The sequence below is a fragment of the Marmota monax genome, unplaced genomic scaffold, assembly GCF_021218885.2.
Source record: "Marmota monax isolate L192 unplaced genomic scaffold, Marmota_monax_Labrador192_F-V1.1 WCK01_AAM20220418_F8-fsc00068, whole genome shotgun sequence".
NCBI lineage: Eukaryota > Metazoa > Chordata > Mammalia > Rodentia > Sciuridae > Marmota > Marmota monax.
In genome coordinates, this window is record NW_026692352.1 from 8,093,626 (window position 1) to 8,119,973 (window position 26,348).

Sequence of the window (26,348 nt, forward strand, 5' to 3'; positions counted from 1 at the left end):
TTGAGGAAATGAAGTTGTATACCAGACTTTCAAATTTTTTCTGACTAGGACCCAAAGCTAGAAATTCACATTATATTAAAACATAATACAGGGCTGGGGATGTGGCTCAAGCGGTAGCGCACTCGCTTGGCATGCGTGCGGCCCGGGTTCGATCCTCAGCACTACATACAAATAAAGATGTTGTGTACGCTGAAAACTAAGAAATAAATATTAAGAAATTCTCTCTCTCTCTCTCTCTCTTTAAAAAAAAAAATATTAAAAAAAAAATAAAAATAAAACATAATACATAAAAATATACATACAAGAAGCTAAACAAAACAATATTCACCCCTACGTCTTGTGATAAACCCTGATATTTGCATTCTATTTTGTTTTTCAAAATATACCAACTGTCCCATAAAATTGACTGCATTACCTACTAACATATCATTATCCTCAGACTGAAAGGCATTTATATGGAGAAGAGAATGGAACTTGAAATTTTAAAACCTGGGTTTAAGCTGGGCGCAGTGGTGCACACCTGTAATCCCAGTGGCTGGGGAGGCTGAGACGGGAGGATAACAAGTTCAAAGCCAGCCTCCACAAAAGTGAGACGATAAGAGACTCAGTGAGACCCTGTCTCTAAATAAAATACAAAATAGGGCTGAGGATGTGGCTCAGTGGTTCAGTGCCCCTGAGTTCAATCCCTGGTACCAAAAAAAGAAAACACCCTAGGTTTACAGAGTTCCTTAGAGACATAGCTAGTTTTGAGACTAGGGCAAAAAATAAGTAAGAAGAACACAGGACAACTTATGCTAGAAAGCAAGGAAGATTTCTAAGACTAATGGAGTTCTGACCAAAAGGACTGAGAAACCAATCTATAGGGGTTTCTGCTGTCAACACTTTCATGACATCAAAAGGAATTCAGAATGTAAACTATTCCACAAGACAAATGACCCAGTTTCTTCAATATACCCATAGCATTTAAAGAAAATACAAAAGAAGCCAGGCGTGGAGGCCCATGCCTAGAATCCCAGCGGCTCAAAGGCTGAGGCAGGAGGATCATGATTTCAAAGCCAACCTCAGCAACTACGAGGTGCTAAGCAACTCAGTGACACCATGGCTGTAAATAAAATAGAAAAAAGGGCTAGGGATGTGACTCAATGGTTAAGCTCCCCTGTGCTCAATCCCTGGTAACAACAACAAAAAAGGGCTTTGGATTTGGCTCAGTGGCCAAGTGCACCAGAGTTCAATCCCTGGTACCAAAACAAAAAAGGAAGTACTATTATAAATTAAAAGAAGTTTAAGAGACTGTCTAAAACCAATATGTGGATCTTTTTGGATCCTAATCTAAATCAAACCAACCATAACAAGGGCATATTTAATGAAATTTTAAAATTTTAATATAAATTGGTATGAGATGATATTAAGGAGTTACTGTTAATAATTATAATAATTAAAAAATATACTACCATTAGAGACACACAATTAAGTATTTGCCATTTAAATAACATGATGATGTTAGGGATTTACTTTAAATCACTCTAACAGACAACAACAAAAAGTGAAAGGGGAGAAGAGATGAAAAATATTGCAAATTGTGGGATTTATACTCAAAACTGGAAAGAATAATAAATTGAAATTTTCCATAATATTAAGGGGTTTTTTTGTTGTTGTTAAAAAAAAAAGACCTGGATTCAAGTTGCAGCTGTGACTCACTAGCTATAGAATATTTAGTCAAGTCACTGGACCTCTCAGAATCTTACTGTTCTCTCATTTGCCTTACTTAATATACAGATTTATTAAGAGGCTCAAATTAGGAACATAAATGTGAAAAACTTTATTATAAGCCATGATATGACTATTAGCTATTGTTACTATAATCTAAAATAAGGAAAGTAGAAAGTCATATATAAAGCATATATAGTACTCTTCTAGAGACTGTATGTTCCATTACTAGGAAGGGAGGGAGACGGATGGTAGGGCAAGAAGAAAGACGGAGAGAGAAATTAATTATGTATATTTCAAATTAGTGATTTTATTTGTGGATAGTTCTTTGTGAAAGGAACTATCTAAAAATACTTGTTTTTGCAGCTGTACATGTAGTTATCACCTTGCAAAACTATATATGCTTTATATATGACTTTCTACTTTCCTTATTTTCCAGTAAGTAGCCCATGTATTCATACATTAGGCATTATCACTTAATCCTATCATTCTTTTTTTCTTTTTCTGCAGTTCTGGGGATCAAATCCATGGTCTTGTGCATGCTAGGCGAGGACTCTACCACTGAGCTAGTCCCCTAACATGGGCTACTTACTGGAAAAGCTAATTCAGGAATCAAAATTTCCTTATACTTAACTCAATCCAATTCTCACTTCTCATACAGCTGCATTATTTTCTTCCTTCCTTCCTTCCTTCCTTCCTTCCTTCCTTCCTTCCTTCCCTTCCTTCCTCCCTCCCTTCCTTCCTCCCTCCCTCCCTCCCTTCCTTCCTTCCTTCCTTTTTTCCAGTTATTGGGGACTGATCCAGGGGTGTTTTACCACTGAGCTTTATCTCAGTACTTTTTCTTCTAGGGGTAGTGGGGTACTGGGGATTGAACTCAGGGGCACTTGATCACTGAGCCACATCCCTAGCCCTATTTTGTATTTTATTTAGAGAAAGGGTCTCACCAAGTTGCTGAGGCTGACCTCATACTTGAGATTCTCCTGCCTCAGCCCCCTGAGTCACTGGGATTACAGACACATGCCACTGCAACCAACTAATAAGTAAACAATTTCATGATTTTGGAAACTTTGCTCACTATGTTCAAAGGTGAGCATTTGAAACCCAAGTATTTAAAAAGTTCTGTAATACCTATTTTCTTTATATCTATTTATACTCTTACTCACAAGTATCAATATTCTCTACCCATGAAAAGTTCCTCAGGTTTCTAATAGTACCAGATAAATTTAGTGATACTGCTCAATAAGCAATTCTTATGATTACCTTTCTGGGCTGCCAACACCTTTTGCAAGTAACACACCCCCATAAACAAATACACAATTCTGAACAAACAGGAAGACATATCAAACAGGTAAACATATCAAGAATAATACTATCTGGGGGTTGGGGTTGTAGCTCAGAGGTAGAGCACCCGCCTAGCAAGTGTGAGGCCCTGGGTTTGATCCTCAGCATCACACAAAAATAAACAAAAAATAAATAAATAAAGGTGTTGTGTCCAACTACAACTGAAAAATATATATTTTTAAAAAAGAATAATACTGTCTAGGAAGGAAGATACAAATTTAGAGAAAGGAAAAAAGAACATCACAAACTGTGGAGTTAGGTTTGAGTTACAAGTAGAAATGATAACTGACAATTGTTATTATATAGAGACAAGAAATAAGTAGATATAATTATGTATATGTAACATAAATATGTATCCTCTTACTCTATACACTGAAAGTACACAAAAGCAATACCCCAATAGCAATGAGCAAACCAAGCATCCAGCTCTTGGTTTCTAAGTATGATTCTCCACTAAAAGGAATCAAGTCTTCTAGATGAAAGGCTGATGTGAGGTAGAGCAGAGAAAACAAAAATTACCCTAGAAGGGCTGGGGATGTAATTTAGTGGTAAAATATTACCCAGTATGTGTAAGGCCCTTGGTTCAATTCCCAGCACCACAGAGAGAAAAACAAAAGACAATCCTAATTAGAATAAGTCATACTTCATGTTTAGTTATATATATTATCATATATAACTAAAAAAATAAATTTAAAAACAGAAGAGATGAGTCTAGAACATCTTATTATAACAGAAAGAAAAAAAATATTCAAAAAAGAGAGAAGAGTCAAAAGGACACATACACAGCTTGAAGAGGCACCCAACTAGTCAAATTAAGAAATTTAAAAACCAAGATCAAAGACAGTAATAGGTGACAAACCACTGAATAAGAAAACCATTAGTCCATAATTAACATAAACTGAAAGTTCAATGACAAAATATTTATACAGTTTAAAAGTACCTCCCCACAAAATATTTATTTTACAGTGAAGAAGCCTGACAAATACCACATTAACCAACAATCAAATAAAAACATTATCATGGGCTGGGGTGGTAGCTCAGTGGTAGAGTGTTTGCCTAGCATGTGTGAGGCACTGGGTTCAATTCTCAGCACCACATACAAAAAAAAAGGTCCACTGATATACCACCTAATAGAATGAAATAATAACTACCTCATATCTGTGATATTTTTGCCTCATATGGAAAATTTAAATCTAATCATGAGAAAACATTAGACAAACAAATTCAAGGTGGCTCCGCAAAATAACTGTCCCATAATTTTCAAAGTGTCAAGGTCACAAAACCAAGGAAAGACTCAGGCATTATTCCAAATCAAAGGAAACTAATCAGATATGACAACTAAAATGCAACATGTAATTATTAATTGGATCATTTTCTATAGAACATTATGAAGGAACAAATGGTGACATCTGAATAGGGTCTGAGGATTAGACAGCGGTAATGTGTCATTATTAATGTCCTGATTTTGATGGTTGCATTGAGGTTAGGTAAAAATCTGTCTTTGTTTATAGGAAACATGTACTAAAGCATTCAAGAATAATGGGGCCCCAAGTTGATAACTTACTTTCAAACAAAAAATTCACAGAAATAGTAATTTTGATACAAATTTGAGATTTTTTTAAAAAATAAAAATTAAATTTTATAAACAAGCAATAAAGAATTTAAAAAGCATAGTTGCATAAACATTACAAAAGCATTGCAGTGCCCATAAGAAAAAGTGTAATTTAAGACAATAAAAGGAAAGGGGCAGCCATGGTAGAACTTCACCCACACAGGTACAGTAAATACCTTCAGGAAGAATATAGGAAGCTTTGCAGAGAAAGTGATTTCATAAATTATTCCATATCTTAGCTAAGAGGCAAAGTGACACAGTAGAATGAGCACATACTGGAATCAGACAGATCTAGGTTTGATTACTGGCCCTGCTACTTAGGACCTATGTGATCTTAACCAAGCCCCTTAAGCTTAATTTGTAAAAATAGGAATAATATTCAATACTACAAAATTTTATAGCAAATGGACTAAATTAATTCACTTAATAATTGTTTTATGTAAAATTAGCTAATAGCATCTGGGACATAGTAGACATTCAGTAAGTGCAAGCGTCTAAATTGAACCTGACACTTGGAATCTTGGAATGCACTTAAAAAAAATTTTTTTTAAACCTACTTAAGAAGGGTAGGAAAACAATTATAAGAAAGATAAGCAGATAATAGCAAAGAAAAGAAAATGAAAATGAAAGCAAAAAAAGGGGACCAACTACATGAATAAATCTGCAGATCTGGGACACACACACACACACACACACACACACACGAACTTTCTAGCAACAGCTGTCTAACAGCAGGACAATCATTAGAGGCAGTAAGCACTTATTAATGTTCATATCAGAGATGCTTCAGTGGAAGATTCATGAATTAAGTGGGGACACCTACACTTTCAGTAGAAGCCATATCCTATGTGAAGGTGGGGTGGGCACACAGGGGAAGGGAACAAGGAAAATCTTATGGGAAAGCTCCTATTAAAAGAAGGGGTTCTCAGAGTGGTAATTTATTATAAAAATGGCACAATCAAGCACTTTAGTTCAGCTAATTCTTTGCCTCGGAATTATTCAAACTACAAAAATGTGAAACATACACCCTTAGGTCCCCAAAAAGACTTACATACAGTAAGGGCTCAAAATAATCCATCAAAATAAGATATTAAAACTGAAAAATGAATGAAAACTTCCAGATATCTCGTGGACAATGAATGTCTTTGTCACTGTTAATAAATTAGGTTTTTTTTTTTTTTAAGATTTACATGTTTTCTTTTCTTTTTTTTAAATCTTTATTTTTATGTGGTGCTGAGGATCAAACTCAGTGCCTCGCATATATGAGGCAAGCACCCTACTACTGAGCTACAACCCCCAGCCCCTGGGACACACACACATGAACTTTCTAGCAACAGCTGTCTTTTTTTTTTTAAAAATTGCTTGTTTACAGTTAGTATAGAAGTATCATTTCTCAAAACTAAAAGGCTGACTGAATCATCTGCTCCTGAAGGTTGCTACCACTGTTACAAATTCTATATTTGATTTTCAAACAAATTAAAACCTTCTAGCTCTACTAAGGTAACCAGGCAACAATGACGCATAATCAACCTATTACCAAACACTAAATCTTATCCCAATAGAGAGTCTAAATCACACCCTCATGGCAACAATTACAATCTTATTGTATCCTTCCTCTACACGTCACTTCTTACATCACAGCCACCATCATTAAGAACTTCCAAGTGTCTGCAGATGCCATTTCCGTGTTTACACTTTACTAAGCTACTGAAGTGCTATAATTTTTCATATTAATGGGGTGAGTAAGCAAACCATTTCCAGTAGTAAAGCCAAATTTTGTCAAAAAAAAATAAAATACACAGTTAAAACTTTTCTACAGAAAAAAAAATCAACGGTTAAGTATATAAAGAAGAGAATGGTATTATGACAAAAATAACTGATTTATTTAGTTTCAACATTTTTAAGCACAAATAAGAATTCAGTATACTCTGTATGCAAATTATTCTAATGGATAACCTAACAAACCACACATAATAAATTGGGTAGAATTTTGCATATGCTAAAAATGGTTTATTAGCCAACCACAGTGGTGCACATGCCTGTGATCCCAGCAACAGGCTAAAGCAGGAGGATCACAAGTTCAATGCCAGCCTGGGCCACTTAGTCAGATCCTGTCTCAAAACAAAATAAAAAGGACTAGGGATATAGCTCAGTGGTAAAGCACCCCTAGGTTTAATCCCCAATACCTCAAAAAAGAAAAATGAAAAATGGTGAGGGGGAGGGGTGAGGGGGAAATGGTGGGGACGGATATCAACCAAATTATATTGTTAAAGTGTGTGCATATAAGAATATATAACAATAAATCCCATCATTATGTACAATTACAAATCCACAATAAAAAATGTGGGGGGAAAAATAGACTAGGGGTGCAGCTCAACGGTAGAGTGGCCTTCCGTTCAGTTACCACAAGAATCAGGGGAGGTGGTATGTTTCTACCAAGCTGCAGTCTCAGGAGTTTAAGGTACTTTTGCTATATTATTAAAGGAACAGAAAAGAAATAGAGACTGAGAGAAAAGGAGAAATGGAGACAATTAAGCTAAAAGGAAGTCTTATGAAGAAAGATAAATCTTTGTTCTCTCAGAAAAATCTTCATAAAGAAAGCAGAAGACACTCCCAATTTCCATTATGAGGTACTACACAAGAAAAGAATGATTTCCTAGACAAAACTGAATTATGTGCAATACTCAAAGACTGTATGTTCCCTCCAACAGTGTACAAGGGTTCTCTTTTCTCTCCATCTTTGCAAACACTTACTTTTTATCTTCTTTGATGAAAGCCATTCTAACAGATGTGAAGTAATATCTCATTATGGTTTTAATTTGCATTTCCCTGGTAATTAATGATGAGGAACATTTTTTTTCATGAACATGTTGGCCACTAGTAGGTCTCCTTTTGAGAAGTTCTGTTCAGGTCCTTTGCCCATTTCTTAACTGGGTTATATTTGTTTTTTATTATTGAGTTGAGTTCCTCACATATTTTGGAAATTAAATCTTTTATCAGTTGTATGGTTTGCAAATATGTTTCTCTATATATGTTGTCTATTTCTTTTGTTGTGCAGAAGCTTTTTTAGTTTGATATAACCACATTTGTGCATTTTTGTTTTTATTACTTGTGCCTTCAGATATCAAAATAATAATTGTCCAGACTAATATCAAGGAGCTCTTCCCTCTGTTTTCTTTCAATAGTCTTAAAGTCTCAGATCTTATGTTTTAAGTCTTTAATCCATTTGAGTTGATATTTGTGGCAGTCTAACCAATATCCCCAGCAATCATTAATGAATACACACACCGTCCTTTCCCCACTGTGTGGCATACAATGTGTTGGAAATCAATTGACCATAAATGTGAGGGTTTATTTTTAGGCTTTCTATTCTGTTCCATTGGTTAATGTATTCATTTTAATGCCAGTTCCATGTTGGGGTTGTTTTTGTTTTGTTTTCTGGTACTGGAGAGCAAACTCAGGACCTTGCATATGCTAGACAAGCACACTGCCACTGAGCTATGGCCCCAACCCTGCCATGTTGATTATAACTGCTTTATTAAATAGATTGAAATCAGGGGGATGTGATGCCTCCAGCTTTGTACTTTTTTCCCCTTGTGATACTGGGAATTGGACATACACTTGCTTTGTGCATAGTAGGCAAGTGCTCTACTACTGAGTCATATCCCCATCCCTTTACCTCTTATTTTTGACACAGGGTGTGGCTAAGTTGTCCAGGCTGGTCTCAAACCTGCCATCCTCAGCCTCCTAAGTAGTTGGAATTATAGGCATTTGCCACTACATCTGATCTACCATGGGAAACTTTTTAATAACTTTATCAACATATAAATTACATACAAATGCAATTCATAAAATAAAGATATGTAATTCAATGGGTTTTTAGTATATTCACAAATATACATGACCATCACCATAGTCACTTTTCAAACATTTCAAAGAGACAACCCCTTAATAAAAAGACACTCTAGGTTGTGGCTCAGTGGTAGAGCACTCGCCTCACATGTATGGAGCACTGGGTTTGATCCTCAGCACCACATAAAAATAAATAAAAGTATCGTGTCCATCTACAACTAAAAAAATAAACAAATAAAATTATTTTTTAAAAAAAGACATCAATGTGAACCATTCTGCTATCAACCTCCTATTTTTCTATCCATCAGAGCCCAAAACAACCACTAACGTATTTTATTTACCTACTGTTGAAATTCAGTGTAAACAGAATCATATAATCAAGTTGTACCATGTTTTGGATATTTTAAATGGCCAAATAATATTCCACTGTATTTTATTTTTATCAGTTTATCACTTGATGATCATTTAGATTGTTTAACTTTTTTTTAAATTTTTTAGTTGTTAATGGACCTTTTTTTATTCATTTATTTATATGTGGTACTCAGAATCGAACCCAGTGCCTCACACATGTTAGGCAAGCACTCTACCACTGTGCCATGATTCTAGCCCCAGTAGTTTAACTTTTGATTATTACGAATAATGCTATTCACACATCAAGTTTCATGTAAACATGTTACAGTTTATTGGTAGGTACCTAATGACTGACAGTTTTGAGCACCTTTTTTAAAATTTTTTCTTAATATTTTTTAGTTGTAGTTGGACACAATACCTTTATTTTATTTATTTATTTTTATGTGGTGTTGAGGATCGAACCCAGAACCCCACACGTGCCAGGCAAGCACTCTACCACTGAGCCACAACCCCAGCCCCAGTTTTAAGCATCTTTCTTTTTTTATTTTTTTTTTTAAGTTTTAGGTGGACACAATATCTTTAGCTTACATTTACATGGTGCTGAGGATCAAACCCAGCGCCTCGTACATGCTAAGCAAGCACTCTACCTCTGAGCCCCACAATGCCAGCCCCCAGTTTTGAGCATCTTTACAGGCTTATAGATCATTTTTACATCTTCCTTGGAGAAATACCTATTTAGATATTCTGTCCACATTTTAATTGGGTTATTTATATTTTTATTATTGAGTTGCAAGAGTTTAGTCCCTTGTTTTAGATATAAATATATATGAGTTACAAATATTTTTTAACATTTGGTGGACTGTCCTTTCAGTTTCTTAATTGTGCCCTTCAGCACAAGTTTAAACACTAAAATTCAATTTATTTTGTTTTCTATTCTTACTTGTGTTTTTGTCATATCTAACAATCCATTCCAAATCCAAGGTCCTGAAAATTTCCTGATATATTTTGTTCCCCAAATGGTTTATAATTTTGTTTGTTTTATTTAGGTCTTTGGTTGATATTGTGTTAATTTTTGTATATGGTGGTAGAATAGTTACCAACTTCATTCATTTGCATATGAATAGCTAGCTGACCTGACAAAATGTGTGCAAAAGACTATTCTTTCTCCATTAAATATTATTGATACCCTTGTTGAAAATGAATTGAAATAAACCCAAATACACATGGGTTTAGTTCTTCACTATCAATTCTATTCCACTGAACTTTAGGCAGATACTACACTGTCTTGATTACTGGTGCTCTGCAGTTAAGTTTTAAAATTGGCAAACATAAATTATCTTAATTTTTTGTTCTTTTTCAGTTATTTTAGCTTCCTTTAAAAAAAGCTCCAGGGCTGGGGTTGTGGCTCAGTGGTAGAGTGCTTGCCTGGCATGTGTGAGGTAGTGGGTTCAATCCTCAGCACCACATAAAAATAAATAAATAAAATAAAGGTCATCTATAACTAGAAATATTTAAAAAAAAGAAGAAGAAAAAGAAAAGACAAAGAAGAAGAAGAAGTCAGGCACAGTTGCTCACACCTGTAATCCCAGCAGCCTAGAACACTAAGACAGGAGGATCGTGAGTTCAGAGCCAGCCTCAGCAACTTACCAAGGCACTAAGCAACTCAGTGAGACCCTGTCTCTAAATAATATACAAAATAGGGATAGGGATGTGGCTCAGTGGTGGAATGCCCCTGAATTCAATCCCTGGTATGAAAAAAAAAGGAATAAAAAAAGAAAGAAAAAAAGAGAAAGAAAGAAAGATCCATATAGCTTTCAGGATATAAGTTTTATAATTTTTTTTTTTTTGGTGGAGGTGGGTTACTGGGAATTGAATTCAGGGGGCACTCAACCACAGAGCCAAATCCCCAGCCCTTTTCTATATTTTATTTAGAGATGGTGCCTCGCTATTGCTGAGGTTAGCTCTGAATTCACAATCCTCCTGCCTCAGCCTCCTGAGCTACTGGGATTACAGGCATACACCACTGTGCCCAGCAAGTTTTATACTTTTTATTCTTTATTTGTTTTAATTTTTATTTAATTTTCGGGTACCAGGGATTGAACTCAGGGGCACTTGACCACTGAGCCACATCCCCAGCCCTATTTTGTATTTTATTTAGAGACAGGGTCTCCCTGAGTTCTTAACGCCTCACTTTTGCTGAGGCTGGTTTTGAACTTGTGATCTTCCGGCCTCAGCCTCCCAAGCCGCTAGGATTACAGGCATGCGCCACAGCGCCCAGCTACTTTTTATTTTTTAATTGCAGTACTGTAGATCGAACCCAAGGCCTCAGGTATTAACCTACATCCCTTTTACTGTTTTTTTGGGACAGGGTCCTTCTAGATTGCTAAGGCTGACCTTGAACTTGCAATCCTCCTATCTCAGTTTCCTGTGTGCCTGGGATTACAGGCATGTGATACAGTACCCAGTTTAGATTTCCTAAATTTATTACTAAATAAAGTCATGTGTCGCTTAAGGATGGAAATCTGAGAAATACATGGTTAGGCAATTTCAACACTGTGCAAACATCATAGTTTACTTACACAAACCTAGATGGTATACCCTACTATTCACCTTGGATAAGGGAATATATAACCTATTACTTCTAGGCTACAAACGTTTATAGCATTTTACTGTATTGAATACTGTAGGCAAAGATAGGTGCAGTGGTACACACCCATAATCTCAGTGACTCAGGAGGCTGAGCAGAAGGAATCTCAAGTTCTAATCCTGCATGGGCAACTTAGCAAGACTCTTGTCTCAAAAAGAAAAATAACAAGGATGGGAGATGTAGTTCAATCCCTAGTACTACAAAAAATATTGAAGGCAACTGTAACACAATGATAATATTTCTGTACTAAACATTAAAAAGGCATAGTAAAAATTGACATAAAAGATAAAAATGAAAAAGATCTTTATAGAAAATAAAAGAAATAATGTCTGGTTAAAAAAAGAAGATAAAAATGGGTGTTGGAATGGTATTAGCATATGTAATACCTTGGATTCAATCCACAGCACTGCCCAAAAAAAGATTAAAAAAAAAAAAATAACATACTATGAACTAGTCATGATAGCACACATCTGTAATCCCAATATTTCAGAAGGTTAAGGAAGGAGAATCACAAGTTCAAGGCCATTACTGTCAACTTAGTTAGAACTTGTCTCAAAATAAATAAAATAAAAAGGGCTGGGGATGTTGCCTAGTGGTAGAGTCCTGCTGAAGTCAATCCCCAGTACCAAAAAAAAAATTTTTTTTCCCCAAACAATTGCTTTTGTCTAGTTGTCCTATTCACTGAAACAACAGACATAATAAAAAGAATGTGAACTTTGGAGTCAGAGAAACCAGAGTCTACATGGCTGGTTTACAAATTCCTACTAGTAAAAACTTGGAAAAGTTAGATCCTTTAAAAGTCTCAGTTTCTACCTCTGTAAAACAGGGATCTCAAGAAGTTAACTTAAGAATCATGAGAGCCAAATGAAAAATTGAATACAAAGCACCATAATAAGAAAAGTGAATTATAAACACAATATACATAGTAGTTACATTCTGAAATTATTTTCATTTCTTTGGGCAGGAGGAAGCAGCTCATTTTATAATACTTCTTTTATTCCTAACTCAATACCAAGGACAAAAATAGGTGGCTCTTAAAACCATTAAGAGACCTTGGCAACCCTCAGTTACAGGTTTAGAAGATGGATAAAAGCACACTTTTCAGCTCCAACCACCTGCCCATATAATGCAAAAATGTTGAAGAGAAAAGACCAATATACTCTTACCTTGCAGGCCACATCAACTAATCGTGTCTGAATAGCTTGATTCTCTGGCAATTTAGTGCCAATTGCAAGCAAAGTGTCCAGGAGTTGAGCTAGGACTTGATGAGACTCTAGAAAAGAAGAAAAGTTGGATTTCAGAATCTCAAAAGGAGATCAAACAGAAACTAATTTACTTTGTTAAAGAATTCAGATTTAGCTGGGTGAGGGGATCCACACATATAATTCCAGCTATTTGGGAGGCTAAGGGAGGTGGATTAGAAGTTTGAAACCAGCTTAGCCAACTTACATGAGACTTTCTCTCAAAAATTTTTTTTGAATTTTAAAAAAAAATATTGGGTATGCAGCTCAGTGGCACAGTGGGTTCTATCCCCAGTACTGCAAAAATAAATGAGTAAATAAAGCAAAAAGCACTAAGGTGTAGCTCAGTGGTAGAGAGGTTGCCTAGCATGGGCAAGGCCCTGGGTTTAATAGCTAGATCCAAAAATAAATAAACAAACAAAGAGCCAAATCCAAGTTTCTTATGCAGATTATCTTCTTTGTCTAATTGTTCTTTCATGTTCCAAAATATGGGTCTTATGATTTATAAGAGGATTTTTAGGTAGCAGTCAGGTGATCAGTTTTATATTAATAATTATTTTATGTAAATAGTTTAGTTTACAGAAAAATTGCAGTTACAATTGACATATGCCACTGTTTTATGTTACTAATGTCAAAATTCTCTTTAAATTTAGTTTGTGAAACAATTAATTCATTTAACAAAAATGTAAAATCATAATTTAGATTTCATGAAGCAAATATTGTCCACAATGGCATGCATGATATATAAATTATTAAGTCTTGGGAAACACTGATTAAATCACTTCTTAGTTAAAAATTCCAGTAATAGTACATTGAACATATTTGTTTATCTCTACTCTTTCCTAAAACTAACATAAGAGTAACATATTCTTACTAACATAAGAGAAAAGAAAGTAAAAGGGGAGAAACCTGAAAGACTAATGAAAACAGAAGAAAAAAGGTAAACAGGTGAGGAAAGTCCACAAAATTTTCAGAGGGAGAAATTGAAAACTAATAGAAATAGAAAACTAATAGTAAATATCTGAGATAGGTATCACTACAAAGCAAATAAATTCTAGTTATATCACCCCAAAAAGGCTCATTTAAAAAAAGGTGTGGTGGTACACACCTGTAATTCCAGCAATTTGGAGGCTGAGGCAGGAGGATTGCAAGTTCGCAGCCAGTCTCAGCAACTTAACAAGCCCTAAACAACTTAGCAAGACTCTGTCTCAAAATTAAAAAAAACAAAAAGGTCTGGGATTATAGCTCAGTGGTAAATCATCCCTGGGTTAATCCAGTACCAAAAAACAAACAAATAAACAAAAAACGATGATGAGGCAGGGATTTGCTTGACATCTCTGTAGGAAACAGTTCAATCCCTGATCCTTACCTGTCTTACACAGAAGTGATCACTGAAACATTTATTCTGTACAGAAAATGAACCAGAAAGAATGCAACTTGGGGGGATACCTTCTGAGGACAAGGAAGAGACAGAGGGAAGAACAGAAGATTAAGAGAGAGTAGACATACCAAATCATAAAATGCTCCCTCCCACCTTCCCCCAAACCTCCCTTCAACTGCTTTGGCTCCAAGAACACAGGCTTCCTCCTAGGAGATTCACAAACATCTAATTGCAAAAACTTACGGACCCAGGAAAAAACACCAACAAAAAACTAACACTTAACAGTCCTCCAAAGACATGCAGAAAGATCCTATAGTCGAAGTTACAGTTGAAAAGTCTTATTCTTGTATATAAGACTACCCATCAGGTTTTTCTTTTTTTTTAATATTTATTATTTTTTAGTTTTTTAGGTGGACACAATATCTTTATTTTATATTTATGTGGTGCTGAGGATCGAACTCAGTGCCTCATGCATGCTAGGCGAGCACTCCACCACTAAGCCACAATCCCAGCCCCTACCCATCAGGTTTTCATGCCTCATCTTAAATTTAAATGCAACATCAAAGATAACCAAGAAAAACCACAGGGTACAGCGGCACACTCCTGGAATCCCAGTGGCTTAGGAGGTTGAGGCAGGAGGATCCTGCCTGAATTCAAAGTCAGCCTCAGCAACAGCAAGGTGCTAAGCACCTCAATGAGACCCTATCTCTAAATAAAATATAAAATAGGGCTGGGGATGTGGCTCAGTGGTTGAGTGCCTAAGTTCAATCCCAGGTACCAAAAAAAAGAAAGAAAACCCACAATTCCCTCTGAGGGAGGGAGGAAGGACAGCATCATGCAGTGGTGCACACGTATAGTCCCAGCAACTAGGAGGCTGAGGCACAAGAATCACAAGTTCAAGACCAACCTCTATAGCAAGACTCTGTCTCAAAATAAAAAAGGGGAGGTATGGGGACACAGCTCAGTGGTACAATCTCCTGGGTTCAATCCCCAGTACCAACCAACCAAACAAAAAATACTAAAAACAAAAAAAAAAAGCCCTCAATATAAAAGAAGGCACAAAGAAAAAGATAGGAAATGAAGACATCTCTAACACCACCTTTTAATTTATTTCTTCAGAATTAACTTCCATGAAATGTTAGCAAAGGGAACTGAAGGTCTAACTCAGTAGTAGAGTGCTTGCCTAGCATGCACAAGGCCTGAGTTCAATTCCTAGCATGGAAAAAAAGCGGGGTGGGGGATAAAAGCTAGTTAAAGCTTTTGAAGCCTCTGACTTACCTCTGACAAATCAGAAATCTAATTTAAATCTTTAGTCTCTCTCCTGAATTTCTGATCTGCATAACTTGTCCATCTCCACATGGACAATAAATGATACCTCAATATCACCAAACCTAATTGCTCAGAATTGCCAAATTCTTTCTAAAATTAGACTTGATAATTTTATGCTGGTGCTCAAAAAACTTTACATGGTTCCACTGCCTACAAAATAACATTCAAATTCCTCAGCACTCAAGACCACCCTTTGGGGCTGGGGATGTGGCTCAAGCGGTAGCGCGCTCGTCTGGCATGCGTGCGGCCCGGGTTCGATCCTCAGCACCACATACAAACAAAGATGTTGTGTCTGCTGAAAAAACTAAAAAAAAAATAAAAAAATATAAAAAAAAAAAAAAAAAAAAAAAAAAAAAAAGACCACCCTTTGGCTTCAAAACAGTTTACCATTCATTCTCTGGTGATCTTATATAAAACTGTTCAGTTCTTAGCCAGACCCCGTGACACATGCCTGTAATCCCAGCAACTTGGGAGGCTGAGGCAAGAGGATCCAATATTTGAAGCCAGGCTCAGCAACTTTGTAAGGCCCTAAGCAATTTAGCAAGACCCTGTTTCAAAATAAAAAAGTAAAAAACCAGGCTGGGGTTGCAGCTCAGTGTAAGAGTGCTTGCCTAGCATGTGTGAGGCACTGGGTTTGATTCTCAGCACCACATACAAATAAATAAAATAAAGGTCTATCAGCAACTAAAAAGTAAAAATAAATAAATAAAAAGTAAATAACCCCTGAGTTTAATCCCCAGTACCAAAAAACAAAACAAAAACTTATTTAGTTATTTAAATATCTCTTGTATTTTCCCAACTCTCTGCCTAGTAGTATCATAACGTTGTCTTTCCTTGTCATAACTTTCCCATCTGACTTTTAAACCCACCTCGTCTCTCAGCCTTTCTAGAATCATATCAGTTAGCATTGATCTCACCCTCTGCTCTGCTCCCACAATACTAATTATACTTACTCTAAAACATACTTTGTGTGTGTTTTAATAGGCAACAGAGAGGTAGATATATACAATACTTTCAAAGTACCTACTCTAGTGTTTGCCAAGAAGTCAAAGGCCTCATATATGTACAAAAATGAAATGGAAAACCTTTGGTCCACAATGTGCATCATGGGCTGGGGGTATAGCTAAGTGGTAGAGTGCTTGCCTAGCATGCACAAAACCCTGGTTCAATCCCAGCACCACTCCAAAAACAAAAGCAAACAAAACAATGTGCATTACATTCTTGGAATTAAAAGTACATACTAGACTGAATAATCAGGAAACTCAATCCTAAATCTATGATTTTAGCAGTCACTTTATCTCACTGTTTTTCACTTTCCTCATCTACAAAATAAAAAGCTTTAACTAGATCATCTCTATGGTCCCTGGGCTCTATCTTCTATGCATCTCAGTGTGCCAGGAACTTGAAACCCAGAAAAGACCTACATCAAGTCTCTTAGAGACAATTATGAAACAGAATTAGAAAGCTTAGCAAAAAACAAAATAGCCATTTGCCATGAATATCACATAATCTGAGTCCCTTTCTTTTAAAGATTAGAATGAGGTTTTCTTCGAAATATTTTCTTTCTCTCTCTGTGCTGAGCACAGTGTGCAGAGGATTACAAATTCAAAGCCAATCTTGGTTAGTGAGAGTGTCTCAAAATAAGATTTAAAAAGGGATTGGGGATGTACCTCAATGGCAGACTACCCTGAATTCATTCCCCAGTGCCACAACCACAAAAAAATAAATAAATAAAATAAAATAAAAAATAAACAAACAAACAAAAAACTGTCTCTCTCTTATGCTTCTATTTTGGAGGTAAAGCATTTTAGTTAAAGCCTGGTGTATATGAAAAATCACTGTATCAAGTTCTCAGTTCTACTACTACTCAGCTAAATAAACCAACTCATTTCCACCTCTATGGACGTAGTTTCTGTCATCCACAGGAATTAGACAAGATGATTTCTATAAGATCATCATAGTTCAAAAACTCTATGGAATACTCACTCTTAAAATACGGAGTTTTTCCATGACCTGTACCATGAAGTTGCTTGGCTAACTTTTCTACCTAGAATGTTTTCCCCTATACCTGACTTGATCCTCAATCCCACCCACAGCAAGCACCTACTAACCCTTGAACTGTCATCTCCCATGCAGGTATTAGAGGAAATATTTATGGGAAAAAGAAAAAAGATACTTCTCTTTTGAGTCAATGTAATTGTTTCCATGCTTTAAAAAAATGTGCCCGATGAAACAAGACCATTCAGTTGTAAGTTGAAGCATAAACTGAATTAATTCATTTGAAAAGCAATATGGTAAAATATAGCAAGGGTCATTAATATTAGTATGTTTGAACTCTCTTGTTCAATAATTTCCTTCTTAGAAATTTATCCTAAGAGGGCTGGGGTTGTAGCTCAGTGGTAGAGTGCTCACCTAGCATGTGTGAGGCACTGGGTTTGATCCTCAGCACCACATAAAAATGAAATAATGGAACTGTGTCCACCACCTAAAAAATTGTGTCTACCACCAGCTAAAGATAAATATAAAAAAAAGAAAAAAATTTATCCTAAGAAACACCAGAAATTGACTCTATTTTTTTTTTTTGCAACTAGCTAATAACAACCAAAAAAATTATACACGTGGTGTTTAATATGTTATCAACACCACAAATATTATGATGGTATATAGAAACATGGAAAAAACTCCATATAACACAAAATTGTACATTTACTAAGTACAGTCACATAAATTGTATATAAGTGAAAAGTAATATGTAAAATGAAATAAGTTGTTTGATAGAAAGAGGAGGAATATCTTTTATTTCTTATATGCCAATTGTTGGCATTTCAATAAAATAGATCTCTCCTGAAGGGGCAGGGAAGATTCATTGTTTTTGCAAATGAAAAATGAAATCAAAATTCAATACAAGTAAAATTTTAGTTTGAAATTTTTTCTTATAAAATTCTCAGCTTTGACCAATGACTTATCTTTATTACCATTAAACAGTTGTGCATTAAGTGTTAAGATCTTTATTATCATTAAACAGTTGTATAATAAATGAATCTAGATAGTCTAAATTAATCTCTTATATTTTCAGAATCTCTTTAAGATTCAAATATTTATACCCTAAAAGAAATAAAACTGAGGCTGGGATTGTAGCTCAGTGGTAGAGTGCTTGCCTCACATGCATGAGGTCCTGGGTTCGATCCTCAGAACTACATAAAAAATAAAAAAATAAAGATATTGTGTCTATCTACAACCAAAAAATATATATATTAAAAAAAAAAAGAAAAGAAATACAACTATTCTTTGGCCAGGCATGGTGTGGTGCCCGCCTGTAATCCCAGGCTGAGGCAGGAGAATTGCAAGCTCAAAGCCAGCCTCAGCAATTTAGCAAGGTGCTAAACAACTCAGTGAGACCCTGTCTCTAAATAAAATACAAAAAGGGATGGGGGTGTGACAAGTTGTTAAGCGCCCTTGGGTTTACTCCCTGGTACCAAAAAAATAAAAATAAAAAGCAATAAAACTATGCCTGTAATCCCAGAACTTTAGGAGACTAAGGAATGAGGATCACAAGCACAAGGCCAGTCTCAGCAACTTAGCAAGAACCTGTCTCAAAATAAAAGTAAAAAGAGCTGGAAATGTGCCTAGTTGTGAAGGACTCTGGGTTTAATTCCTATTATGGTTAAAAAAAAAAAAAGAGAGAGAAAAAGGGAGATAAGACTATATTTAATTCTCAGGTAAATATATGTACATGGTTTTATTAAATCATCCTCATATTCCTTTTGAATAACAACCAACATAAACATTTATTCTTAAATTTTATACAAACTGGGCGCAGTGGTGCACACCTGTAATCCCAGCAGAGCCTGGGAGGCGGAGGCAACAGGATCATAAGTTCAAAGCCAGGCTCAACAACTTAGCAAGGCTCTAAGCAACTAGAAGACTCTATCTCTAAATAAAATATAAAAAGAAAGCTGGGGATGTGGATCAGTGGTTAAGTGCCTCTGGATTCAATCCTCAGTACCAAAAAAATAAAATTTTATTCAAAAGGGCCAGGTGTAGTGGTGCATGCCTGCAATCCTAGTGACTCAGGAGGCTGAGGCAAAAGGATCACAAGCTCCAGGCCAGCCTCAGCAACTAAGTGAGGCCCAGTATAACTTAACAACACCCTGTCTCAAAGAATAGATAAAAATGGGCTGGAGATGTGACTCAAGCGGTAGCGCGCTTGCCTGGCATGCGTGTGGCCCAGATTCGATCCTCAGCACCACATACAAATAAAGATGTTATGTCCGCCGAAAACTAAAAAATAAATATTAAAAAATTCTCTCTCTCTCTCTCTAAAAAAAAAAAAATATATATATATATATAGATAGATAGATAGATAGATATGTAGATATAGATATATAGATAAATAGATAGATAAAAATAAAATGAAAAGAAGCCAGGCACAGTGGTGCACACCTGTAAATCCAGCAGCTCCAGAAGCTGAAATGGGAGGATCGTGAGTTGAAAGCCAGTTTCAGCAATTCAGTGAGATGCTGTCTCTAAATAAAATACAAAATAGGACTGAGAATGTGACTCAGTGGTTGAGTGCCCCTTAATTTAATCCCCAGTACCCCATAAAAATGTAAAAAATAAAATGAAATGAAAAGGGTTGGGGGTATAACTCAGTGGTAAAGCACCCCTTAGTTCAATCCTAGTACCAACAGGGGAAAAAAAAAAAACTAAACATTTCTGCTCTGGCTATATAGTTTTTGTTTTATTTAGTGTGTGTGTGTGTGTGTGTGTATGTTGCTGGGGATCAAACCCAGGCCCTTGCTAGGCCAATACTCTACCATTAAGCTATACCCCCAGCTCCTTATACAGTTTTTAAATTTTAACTTACTTTCATTCTGTAGTATGTTAATGGCATCATCTATAATGCAATCTGGCGAAAATCCTGAAGTCTTTGATAATAAACCCAACAATGATGCAATTTTCAGTCTCACAGATGGATCATTTTCCTTGAATAAAAGAAACAACTGTCATCTTGATGCTTTACTCTTAGCTAACCAACAAACAGGAACAGAATATGGGAACATAATATGCCAAAAGAGATTCAGAGATCCAAGTATTCTAAGGCTTCATTTCTGAAAAATTAACCTGATACACTTCAGGAGAGAGTTTTTTTCAATCAGTTTTTCCCCTCTTCCATTTTTGACACCCAAATACTGCAAAATGAATGGAAACTTCTATTTAATGCCTTCCTGATATCATTACCTTCTTACCAAAAATGTGCAGTTGGTACCTTAACTCCACCGTGTAGTCATGTCAGACTTAAGTCACAGCCACTTATACCACCAACAATGTCAGGCCTAAGCACCCAATATTGTTGCAAGTAACAGGCTCTGGAAGTCTCTGGAGAATCTTTTAATATATCTATTTTTTCTTTTCTTTTTTCTATTTTTTTTTCTTCCCGGCACTGGGGTACTTAAATCAGGGGCACTTTACCACTGAACTACATCCCTCAGCACCTTTACCACCCCCCTTTTTTTCAGGGGAGTACTGGGGATTGAACTCAGGGACACTCAACCACTGAGCCACATCCCCAGGCCAATTTTGTTTTTTATTTAGAGACAGGGTCTATCTGGTGCTTCGCTTTTGCTGAGACTGGCTTTGAACTTGCAATCTTCCTACAGCCTCCTGAGCTGCTGAGATTATAGGCATGCACCACCTCACCCACTTCCCTGCCTTTTTGAGACAGAATATCATCAAGTTGCTGAGGTTGGCTTTGAATTTACAATCCTCCTGCCTCAGTCTCCTGAATCACTGGAATTACAGGTGTATGCCACCACACCCAGCTTCTACCTACTTTTTCATTCAGATCATAAGATCCTAATTAGAAGACTGGGGCAGGCAAGTATAATTGGCTGAGTATAGGTCACCTCCCTAAGCCCCAGCTATAAGGTAGACTGAGATATAAGCAGACTGGCCATTTTAATTTTGATAATGAGACATGATCTCTAACAAGCACCAAGATTCCTGTGGTGAGAAATCTCTTCCCAAGACTAAAAGGAACATGTCCCTTTGTTCAAAATTATAATTAAGTGCATAAATAGCATAATAACCACCAATAAAAAACTGTTCAAAAAATATATGTGTAATGTCAGTGCTGAGATTAGGTAATATTTCTATACTAAAGACAAAAATTATTTAAATGTATGCTCAAAGGATGAAGGTCTTGCAAATAAGACCAACTCTTAACCTCCCACCTATTGTTTCTCAGGAGAAACCAGGTACAACAAAAAGACCTCAAGTGAAAGAAGGGACAATAGACATGTAGTCAGCAGAACTAAAATCCTGGCATGCTATCCTATTATACACAAACTTAGAAACATAATTTTTGTGGGAACTTAATCTTAAAGTATAAGATACAACAAAAACAGAAAGGGCTTTGCAATCGGCCAGACTTAGGTGTGACACTCAGTTCATTATTCAACATCTCTATATATGTGTCGTAAAGAGGTAATTAACCTCTCAGAACCTTACCTGTGAAATGAGGCTAATAATCTCAGAGGGCTACTGAGGGGAAATGACAAGCATAAAAATGAGCACACATTAGGCAGTCAGATAGTAGTACCCTAGTATTATTTCCTTCAGCTAATGTTGGGTTAATTCTTTTTTCTGGTTAGATTCTTGATGAGATTAATAAATAAAATATATTAAACTCCTAAAACTCAAAAGAAAAAACAAACAAGCTTTTACAAAAACGGGCAAAGAACTAGGCATTTCTCTAAAGAAGATATATAAATAGCTAAAAAGTAGATGAAAAGATGTTCAACATTACTAATCATTAGGGAAATACAAACCAAAACAACAAAGAGATACCACCTCACAACCATTAGGATGCTACCATCAAAACAACAAAAACAAGTGTTGCCAACTATATGGAAATATGGGTGTGGTGGTGCACAACTGTAATCCCAGAGACTCAGGTGGCTGAGGCAAGAGGATCTCAAGTTCAACACCAGCCTCAGCAACTTAGCAAGACTCTGTCTCAGAATAAAAACTAAAATAGGGCTAGGGATGTACCTCAGTGGTAAAGCACCTCTGCTTTAATCCCCAGTACCACCCCACCCCACCCCACCCCGCCAAATTTTAAGAGTGGTTAGGGGAAAGATGGGATATAGCTCAGTGATAGAGCATGTGGTTTAGCATGTGCAAGGTCTTCGGTTCTAATTCCAGCACAACACAAAAAGAGAAATAAAGAATAATGGCTACTTTGCTAAGAGAGAGATATACATTGCAGTTAGATATGAGGGCCTTAAATTAGGACAGGAATAGCAGAAGAAGAGAACATTTCATTCCAGAAATGAATCTGGTTACAGAGGGGTCATAATTGATATTAACTCTTCCTTTGTGTTCCCACTGCTCTTTGTATATACTAAGCAAACAGTACTTGTCTCCATGGGGTATACTGTAAGCTTCCAAGGATAGGATTTGCATCTTTTATTATCTTTGTATCCATAGTGCCTACAAATGGAAGATAATAAAAGCTGGCCACATGAACACCTTCTTATTTATTTACAATAGTAACACAGTCTACAGACATAATACCATTCTTACACATAATCCCATCGGGTCCTCAAAATCTTCTTACCTTGTAATAATGTTCCAGAAGAATTCTGACCACTCCCTCTACACTTTCTGCCTCCACAGGCTTTCTGGCAAACTGGAGTAGGTACTGCAAAGCATCTGCTGGGGAAGTAGCTTTACACAAATCTATATGAAGTGCTGCAGATTTACTTGGTTTTGTCAGTCGAAGTTTCTTAGTAGCAATTTCCTCCTGTTGTTGCTAGAAGAGAGTAGAGAACATAAGATATTAAAACCTAATTGAAAACACAAAGTCTGCAAATTAAACTTTGCCTAATTTGATGGAAATAATTTTCCCTTATAGTAAATACTATATTTAGTTAATAGACCTAGCCTTACAAAAAACAGTATGTAAACTGGAAAAAGAGCACTGAATTGGTGACATGGCTGAGTCATAATTTTGCTTTCAATGACCTCTACAACTTTGGGCAAGTTACTGAATTTCTCTATGTCTCAGTTTCTTTCTCTAGAAAATGGGTGTACTAACATTCTGTTCTAACCTATCTCTATGGACTATGGTAGCTTTAGAGTTAGGCAACATAAATGATATACTCTATTCTTCTTCTTCCTAATCCATTCCTTATTAAATAAGATGTATCAAGAGCCAGCTGTGGTGGTACACACATCTATAGTCCCAGCACTTGGAAGGCTGACATAGGACAGTTTGAGCCCAGGATTTGAGACCATCCTGGGGACCACAATGAGATTAAGGAAGAGGAGGAAGAAAAAAGAGGAGGAGGAAGAAGAAGAAGGAGAAGGAGAAGGAGGAAGGAGGAAGGAGGAAGGAGAAGGGGAAGGAAGGAAGGAAGAAGAAGAGAATATCAATTCTAAAAAAATATTGAGAATTTGCTAATGCTCAGCAAGCTCAGCTTCCCTTCTTAGAAAACTAGAACTGAATAGGACAATTTGACCACTGACAAAGAGAATAGCTGTAGGATTCAAACACATCAAGTACATTTTAATTCATGAGTTCATATTGATATTAAGAAAATCACTGTGATTTTTGGAACATCCTAGGGAACCAACTTAGCATCTTCAGAACTGGTAAATAAATGGAAAATAAGGTTTTCATGCTAACTTTCCTACAACATTTATGCCTAGGGTAACTAATTTGTTGGTTCCATTTTTTTTAATATTTATTTTTTTAGTTTTAGATGGACACAATATCTTTATTTTTGCTAAGGATCGAACCTAGTGTCTTGTGCATGCTAGGCGAGCACTCTACCACTGACCCACAACTGCAGCCCCCAACCAGTTTTTTTTAACAAGATTACTCTAATAAAGAAAGATTGATATAATACTGTATAATCACTTTGGCAACCCTAAATGAATGCTTGAATCTACTAAGCAATAATCATTAATGGCTGACGATATCCCACACAAAGAGAAACAAACAAAGATGAAACCGTCGTGAGGAGAAGGAGAAGGAGAAGAAGAAGAAAACAAAAATCTCCAAAACAGGGGCTGGGGATGTGACTCAAGTGGTAGCATGCTTACCTAGCATGCATGAGGCACTGGGTTCGATTCTCAGCACCACATAAAAATAAAATAAAGATATTGCGTCCACCTACAACTAAAAAATAAATAGTAAAAAAAAAATCTCCAAAACAGACCTGAATTCAAGCTAACTTCCAAGATTAAATTTAAAAGAAACAGGGAACCGAGGAACATGTTAAACAACACCACAAATATGAAATCAGCAAAATGTAGGAAACTTAGAGGGCAAAGAAATAGTTTCTTCAACCACAACAAAAATAAAATTATGAGAAAAAACTAGAAGTGGACATTAAAGCCACAGATTAATAAAATTAAAAACCACATCAACCAACTGCAATATGTAGGCTTTTGCAACCTGATTCAAACTTGGAAAAACTATAAGACAATCAGGGAAATGTATATACTGATAATTAATGATAATTAAGATGTCAATTTTGCTAGGGCATGGTGGTGCAGCACGGGAGGCTGAGGTAGAAGGATCATGAGTTCAAAGCCAGCTTTTGCAGCTTAGCTAGGCCCTAAACAACTTATGGAGACCCTATCTCTAAATAAAATACAAAAAGGGCTGGGGATGTGGCTCAGTGGTTAAGTCCCCTGGGTTCAATATCCAGTTCTCCACCCCAAAAAGTCAATTTCTTTAGATATAAAAATGGTATTGGGTTATTTTCATAAATCCTTAACTTTCAGAGATACATATTAAATTAGTTACAAATGAAATAATGATTTGGATGTGTTTGAAAAAAAAGGTAGGGTAGGAAGACTAGCTGAAGTACAGATGACAATTGAAATTAAATGATGGCTACATCAAATTTAATAAACTATTTTTCTGTTTTTAGGGGAAAAAAGAGGAAATAAAACTAAAACTGAAGCCAGACATGGGGACACATGTCTGTAATCTCAGCTACTTAGGAAGCTAAGACAGGACTATCACAAGTTTAAAGCCAGCATGGGCAATTTAGTTGAGACCCTGTCTAAAAATTTAATTTTTTTTTTTGGTACCAGGGACCACTGAGCCACATCCCCAGCCCTATTTTGTACTTTTTTTCAGAGACAGGTCTCACTGAGTTGCTTAGCACCTCACTTTTGCTGAGGCTGGCTTTGAATTTGCAGTCCTCCTGCCTTAGCCTCCAGAGCTGCTGGGATTACACGTGTGAACCAACGTGCCCGGCTAAAATTTTAAATTTTTAAAAAGGACTGGGAATATAGCTCAGCAGTAGAGTGATCCTGGGTTCAATCTCCAGTAGGAGGGGAAGTATCAAGGTAAATCCCAAAGTATTACAAGAAAAACCCAACTAAGCAAACTAACTTCTCTATAAGACTATGTGCCCATACTACAAAGATGTGCCCAAAAAATACAGGAAATGACAATTAAGCTGTAAATAAAAACTGTGAGATCACAAAGGGCTTGGGAATTTGGTTTTAGAAAAAAGAGGAGTTCCTAATGAGTATAGAAGACTTGAAGACTTGATTTGTCAATACAATTATCTGTATTATAATCCTAGATACACTGTTCTGGCTCTCCTAAAAGGCAAGAACACAGTTATGTATTAGACTTTGTGGCCCAACACTTTTCATCATGCCTGGTACAAAGTAATTACTCATTCATAAACTCTTGTTTGTTTGAAATTTTTTATTGTTTGTGTGTGTTTTGCTGAAGACTGAATCAGGAGTGGTACATCCCTAATCTTTTTTTTTTTTTTAAGTTATACATGGACACAATGTCTTTATTTCGTTATTTATTTTTATGTGGTGCTGAGGATGGAACCCAGGGTCTAA

The 26,348-nt window shown here is 36.1% G+C and overlaps 1 protein-coding gene across 3 annotated transcripts in view; it reads right to left on the reverse strand.

Moving 5' to 3' along the window:
• The window catches only part of Ints4 (integrator complex subunit 4), a 102,757-nt gene that overhangs the window by 74,825 nt on the left and 1,584 nt on the right, over window positions 1-26,348 (reverse strand). Inside the window, exons 2-4 of one of the 3 annotated variants that reach the window (XM_046442059.2) lie at window positions 23,083-23,277; window positions 20,329-20,446; window positions 12,677-12,783 (exon numbers count right to left, since the gene is read on the reverse strand). In XM_046442059.2, coding sequence (XP_046298015.1) covers window positions 12,677-12,783; window positions 20,329-20,446; window positions 23,083-23,277 — 420 coding nt within the window. Of the gene's footprint in view, window positions 1-12,676; window positions 12,784-19,904; window positions 19,930-20,328; window positions 20,447-23,082; window positions 23,278-26,348 lie in introns of those variants that run through there. The other 2 variants (XM_046442060.2, XM_046442061.2) reach the window with 2 other exon arrangements.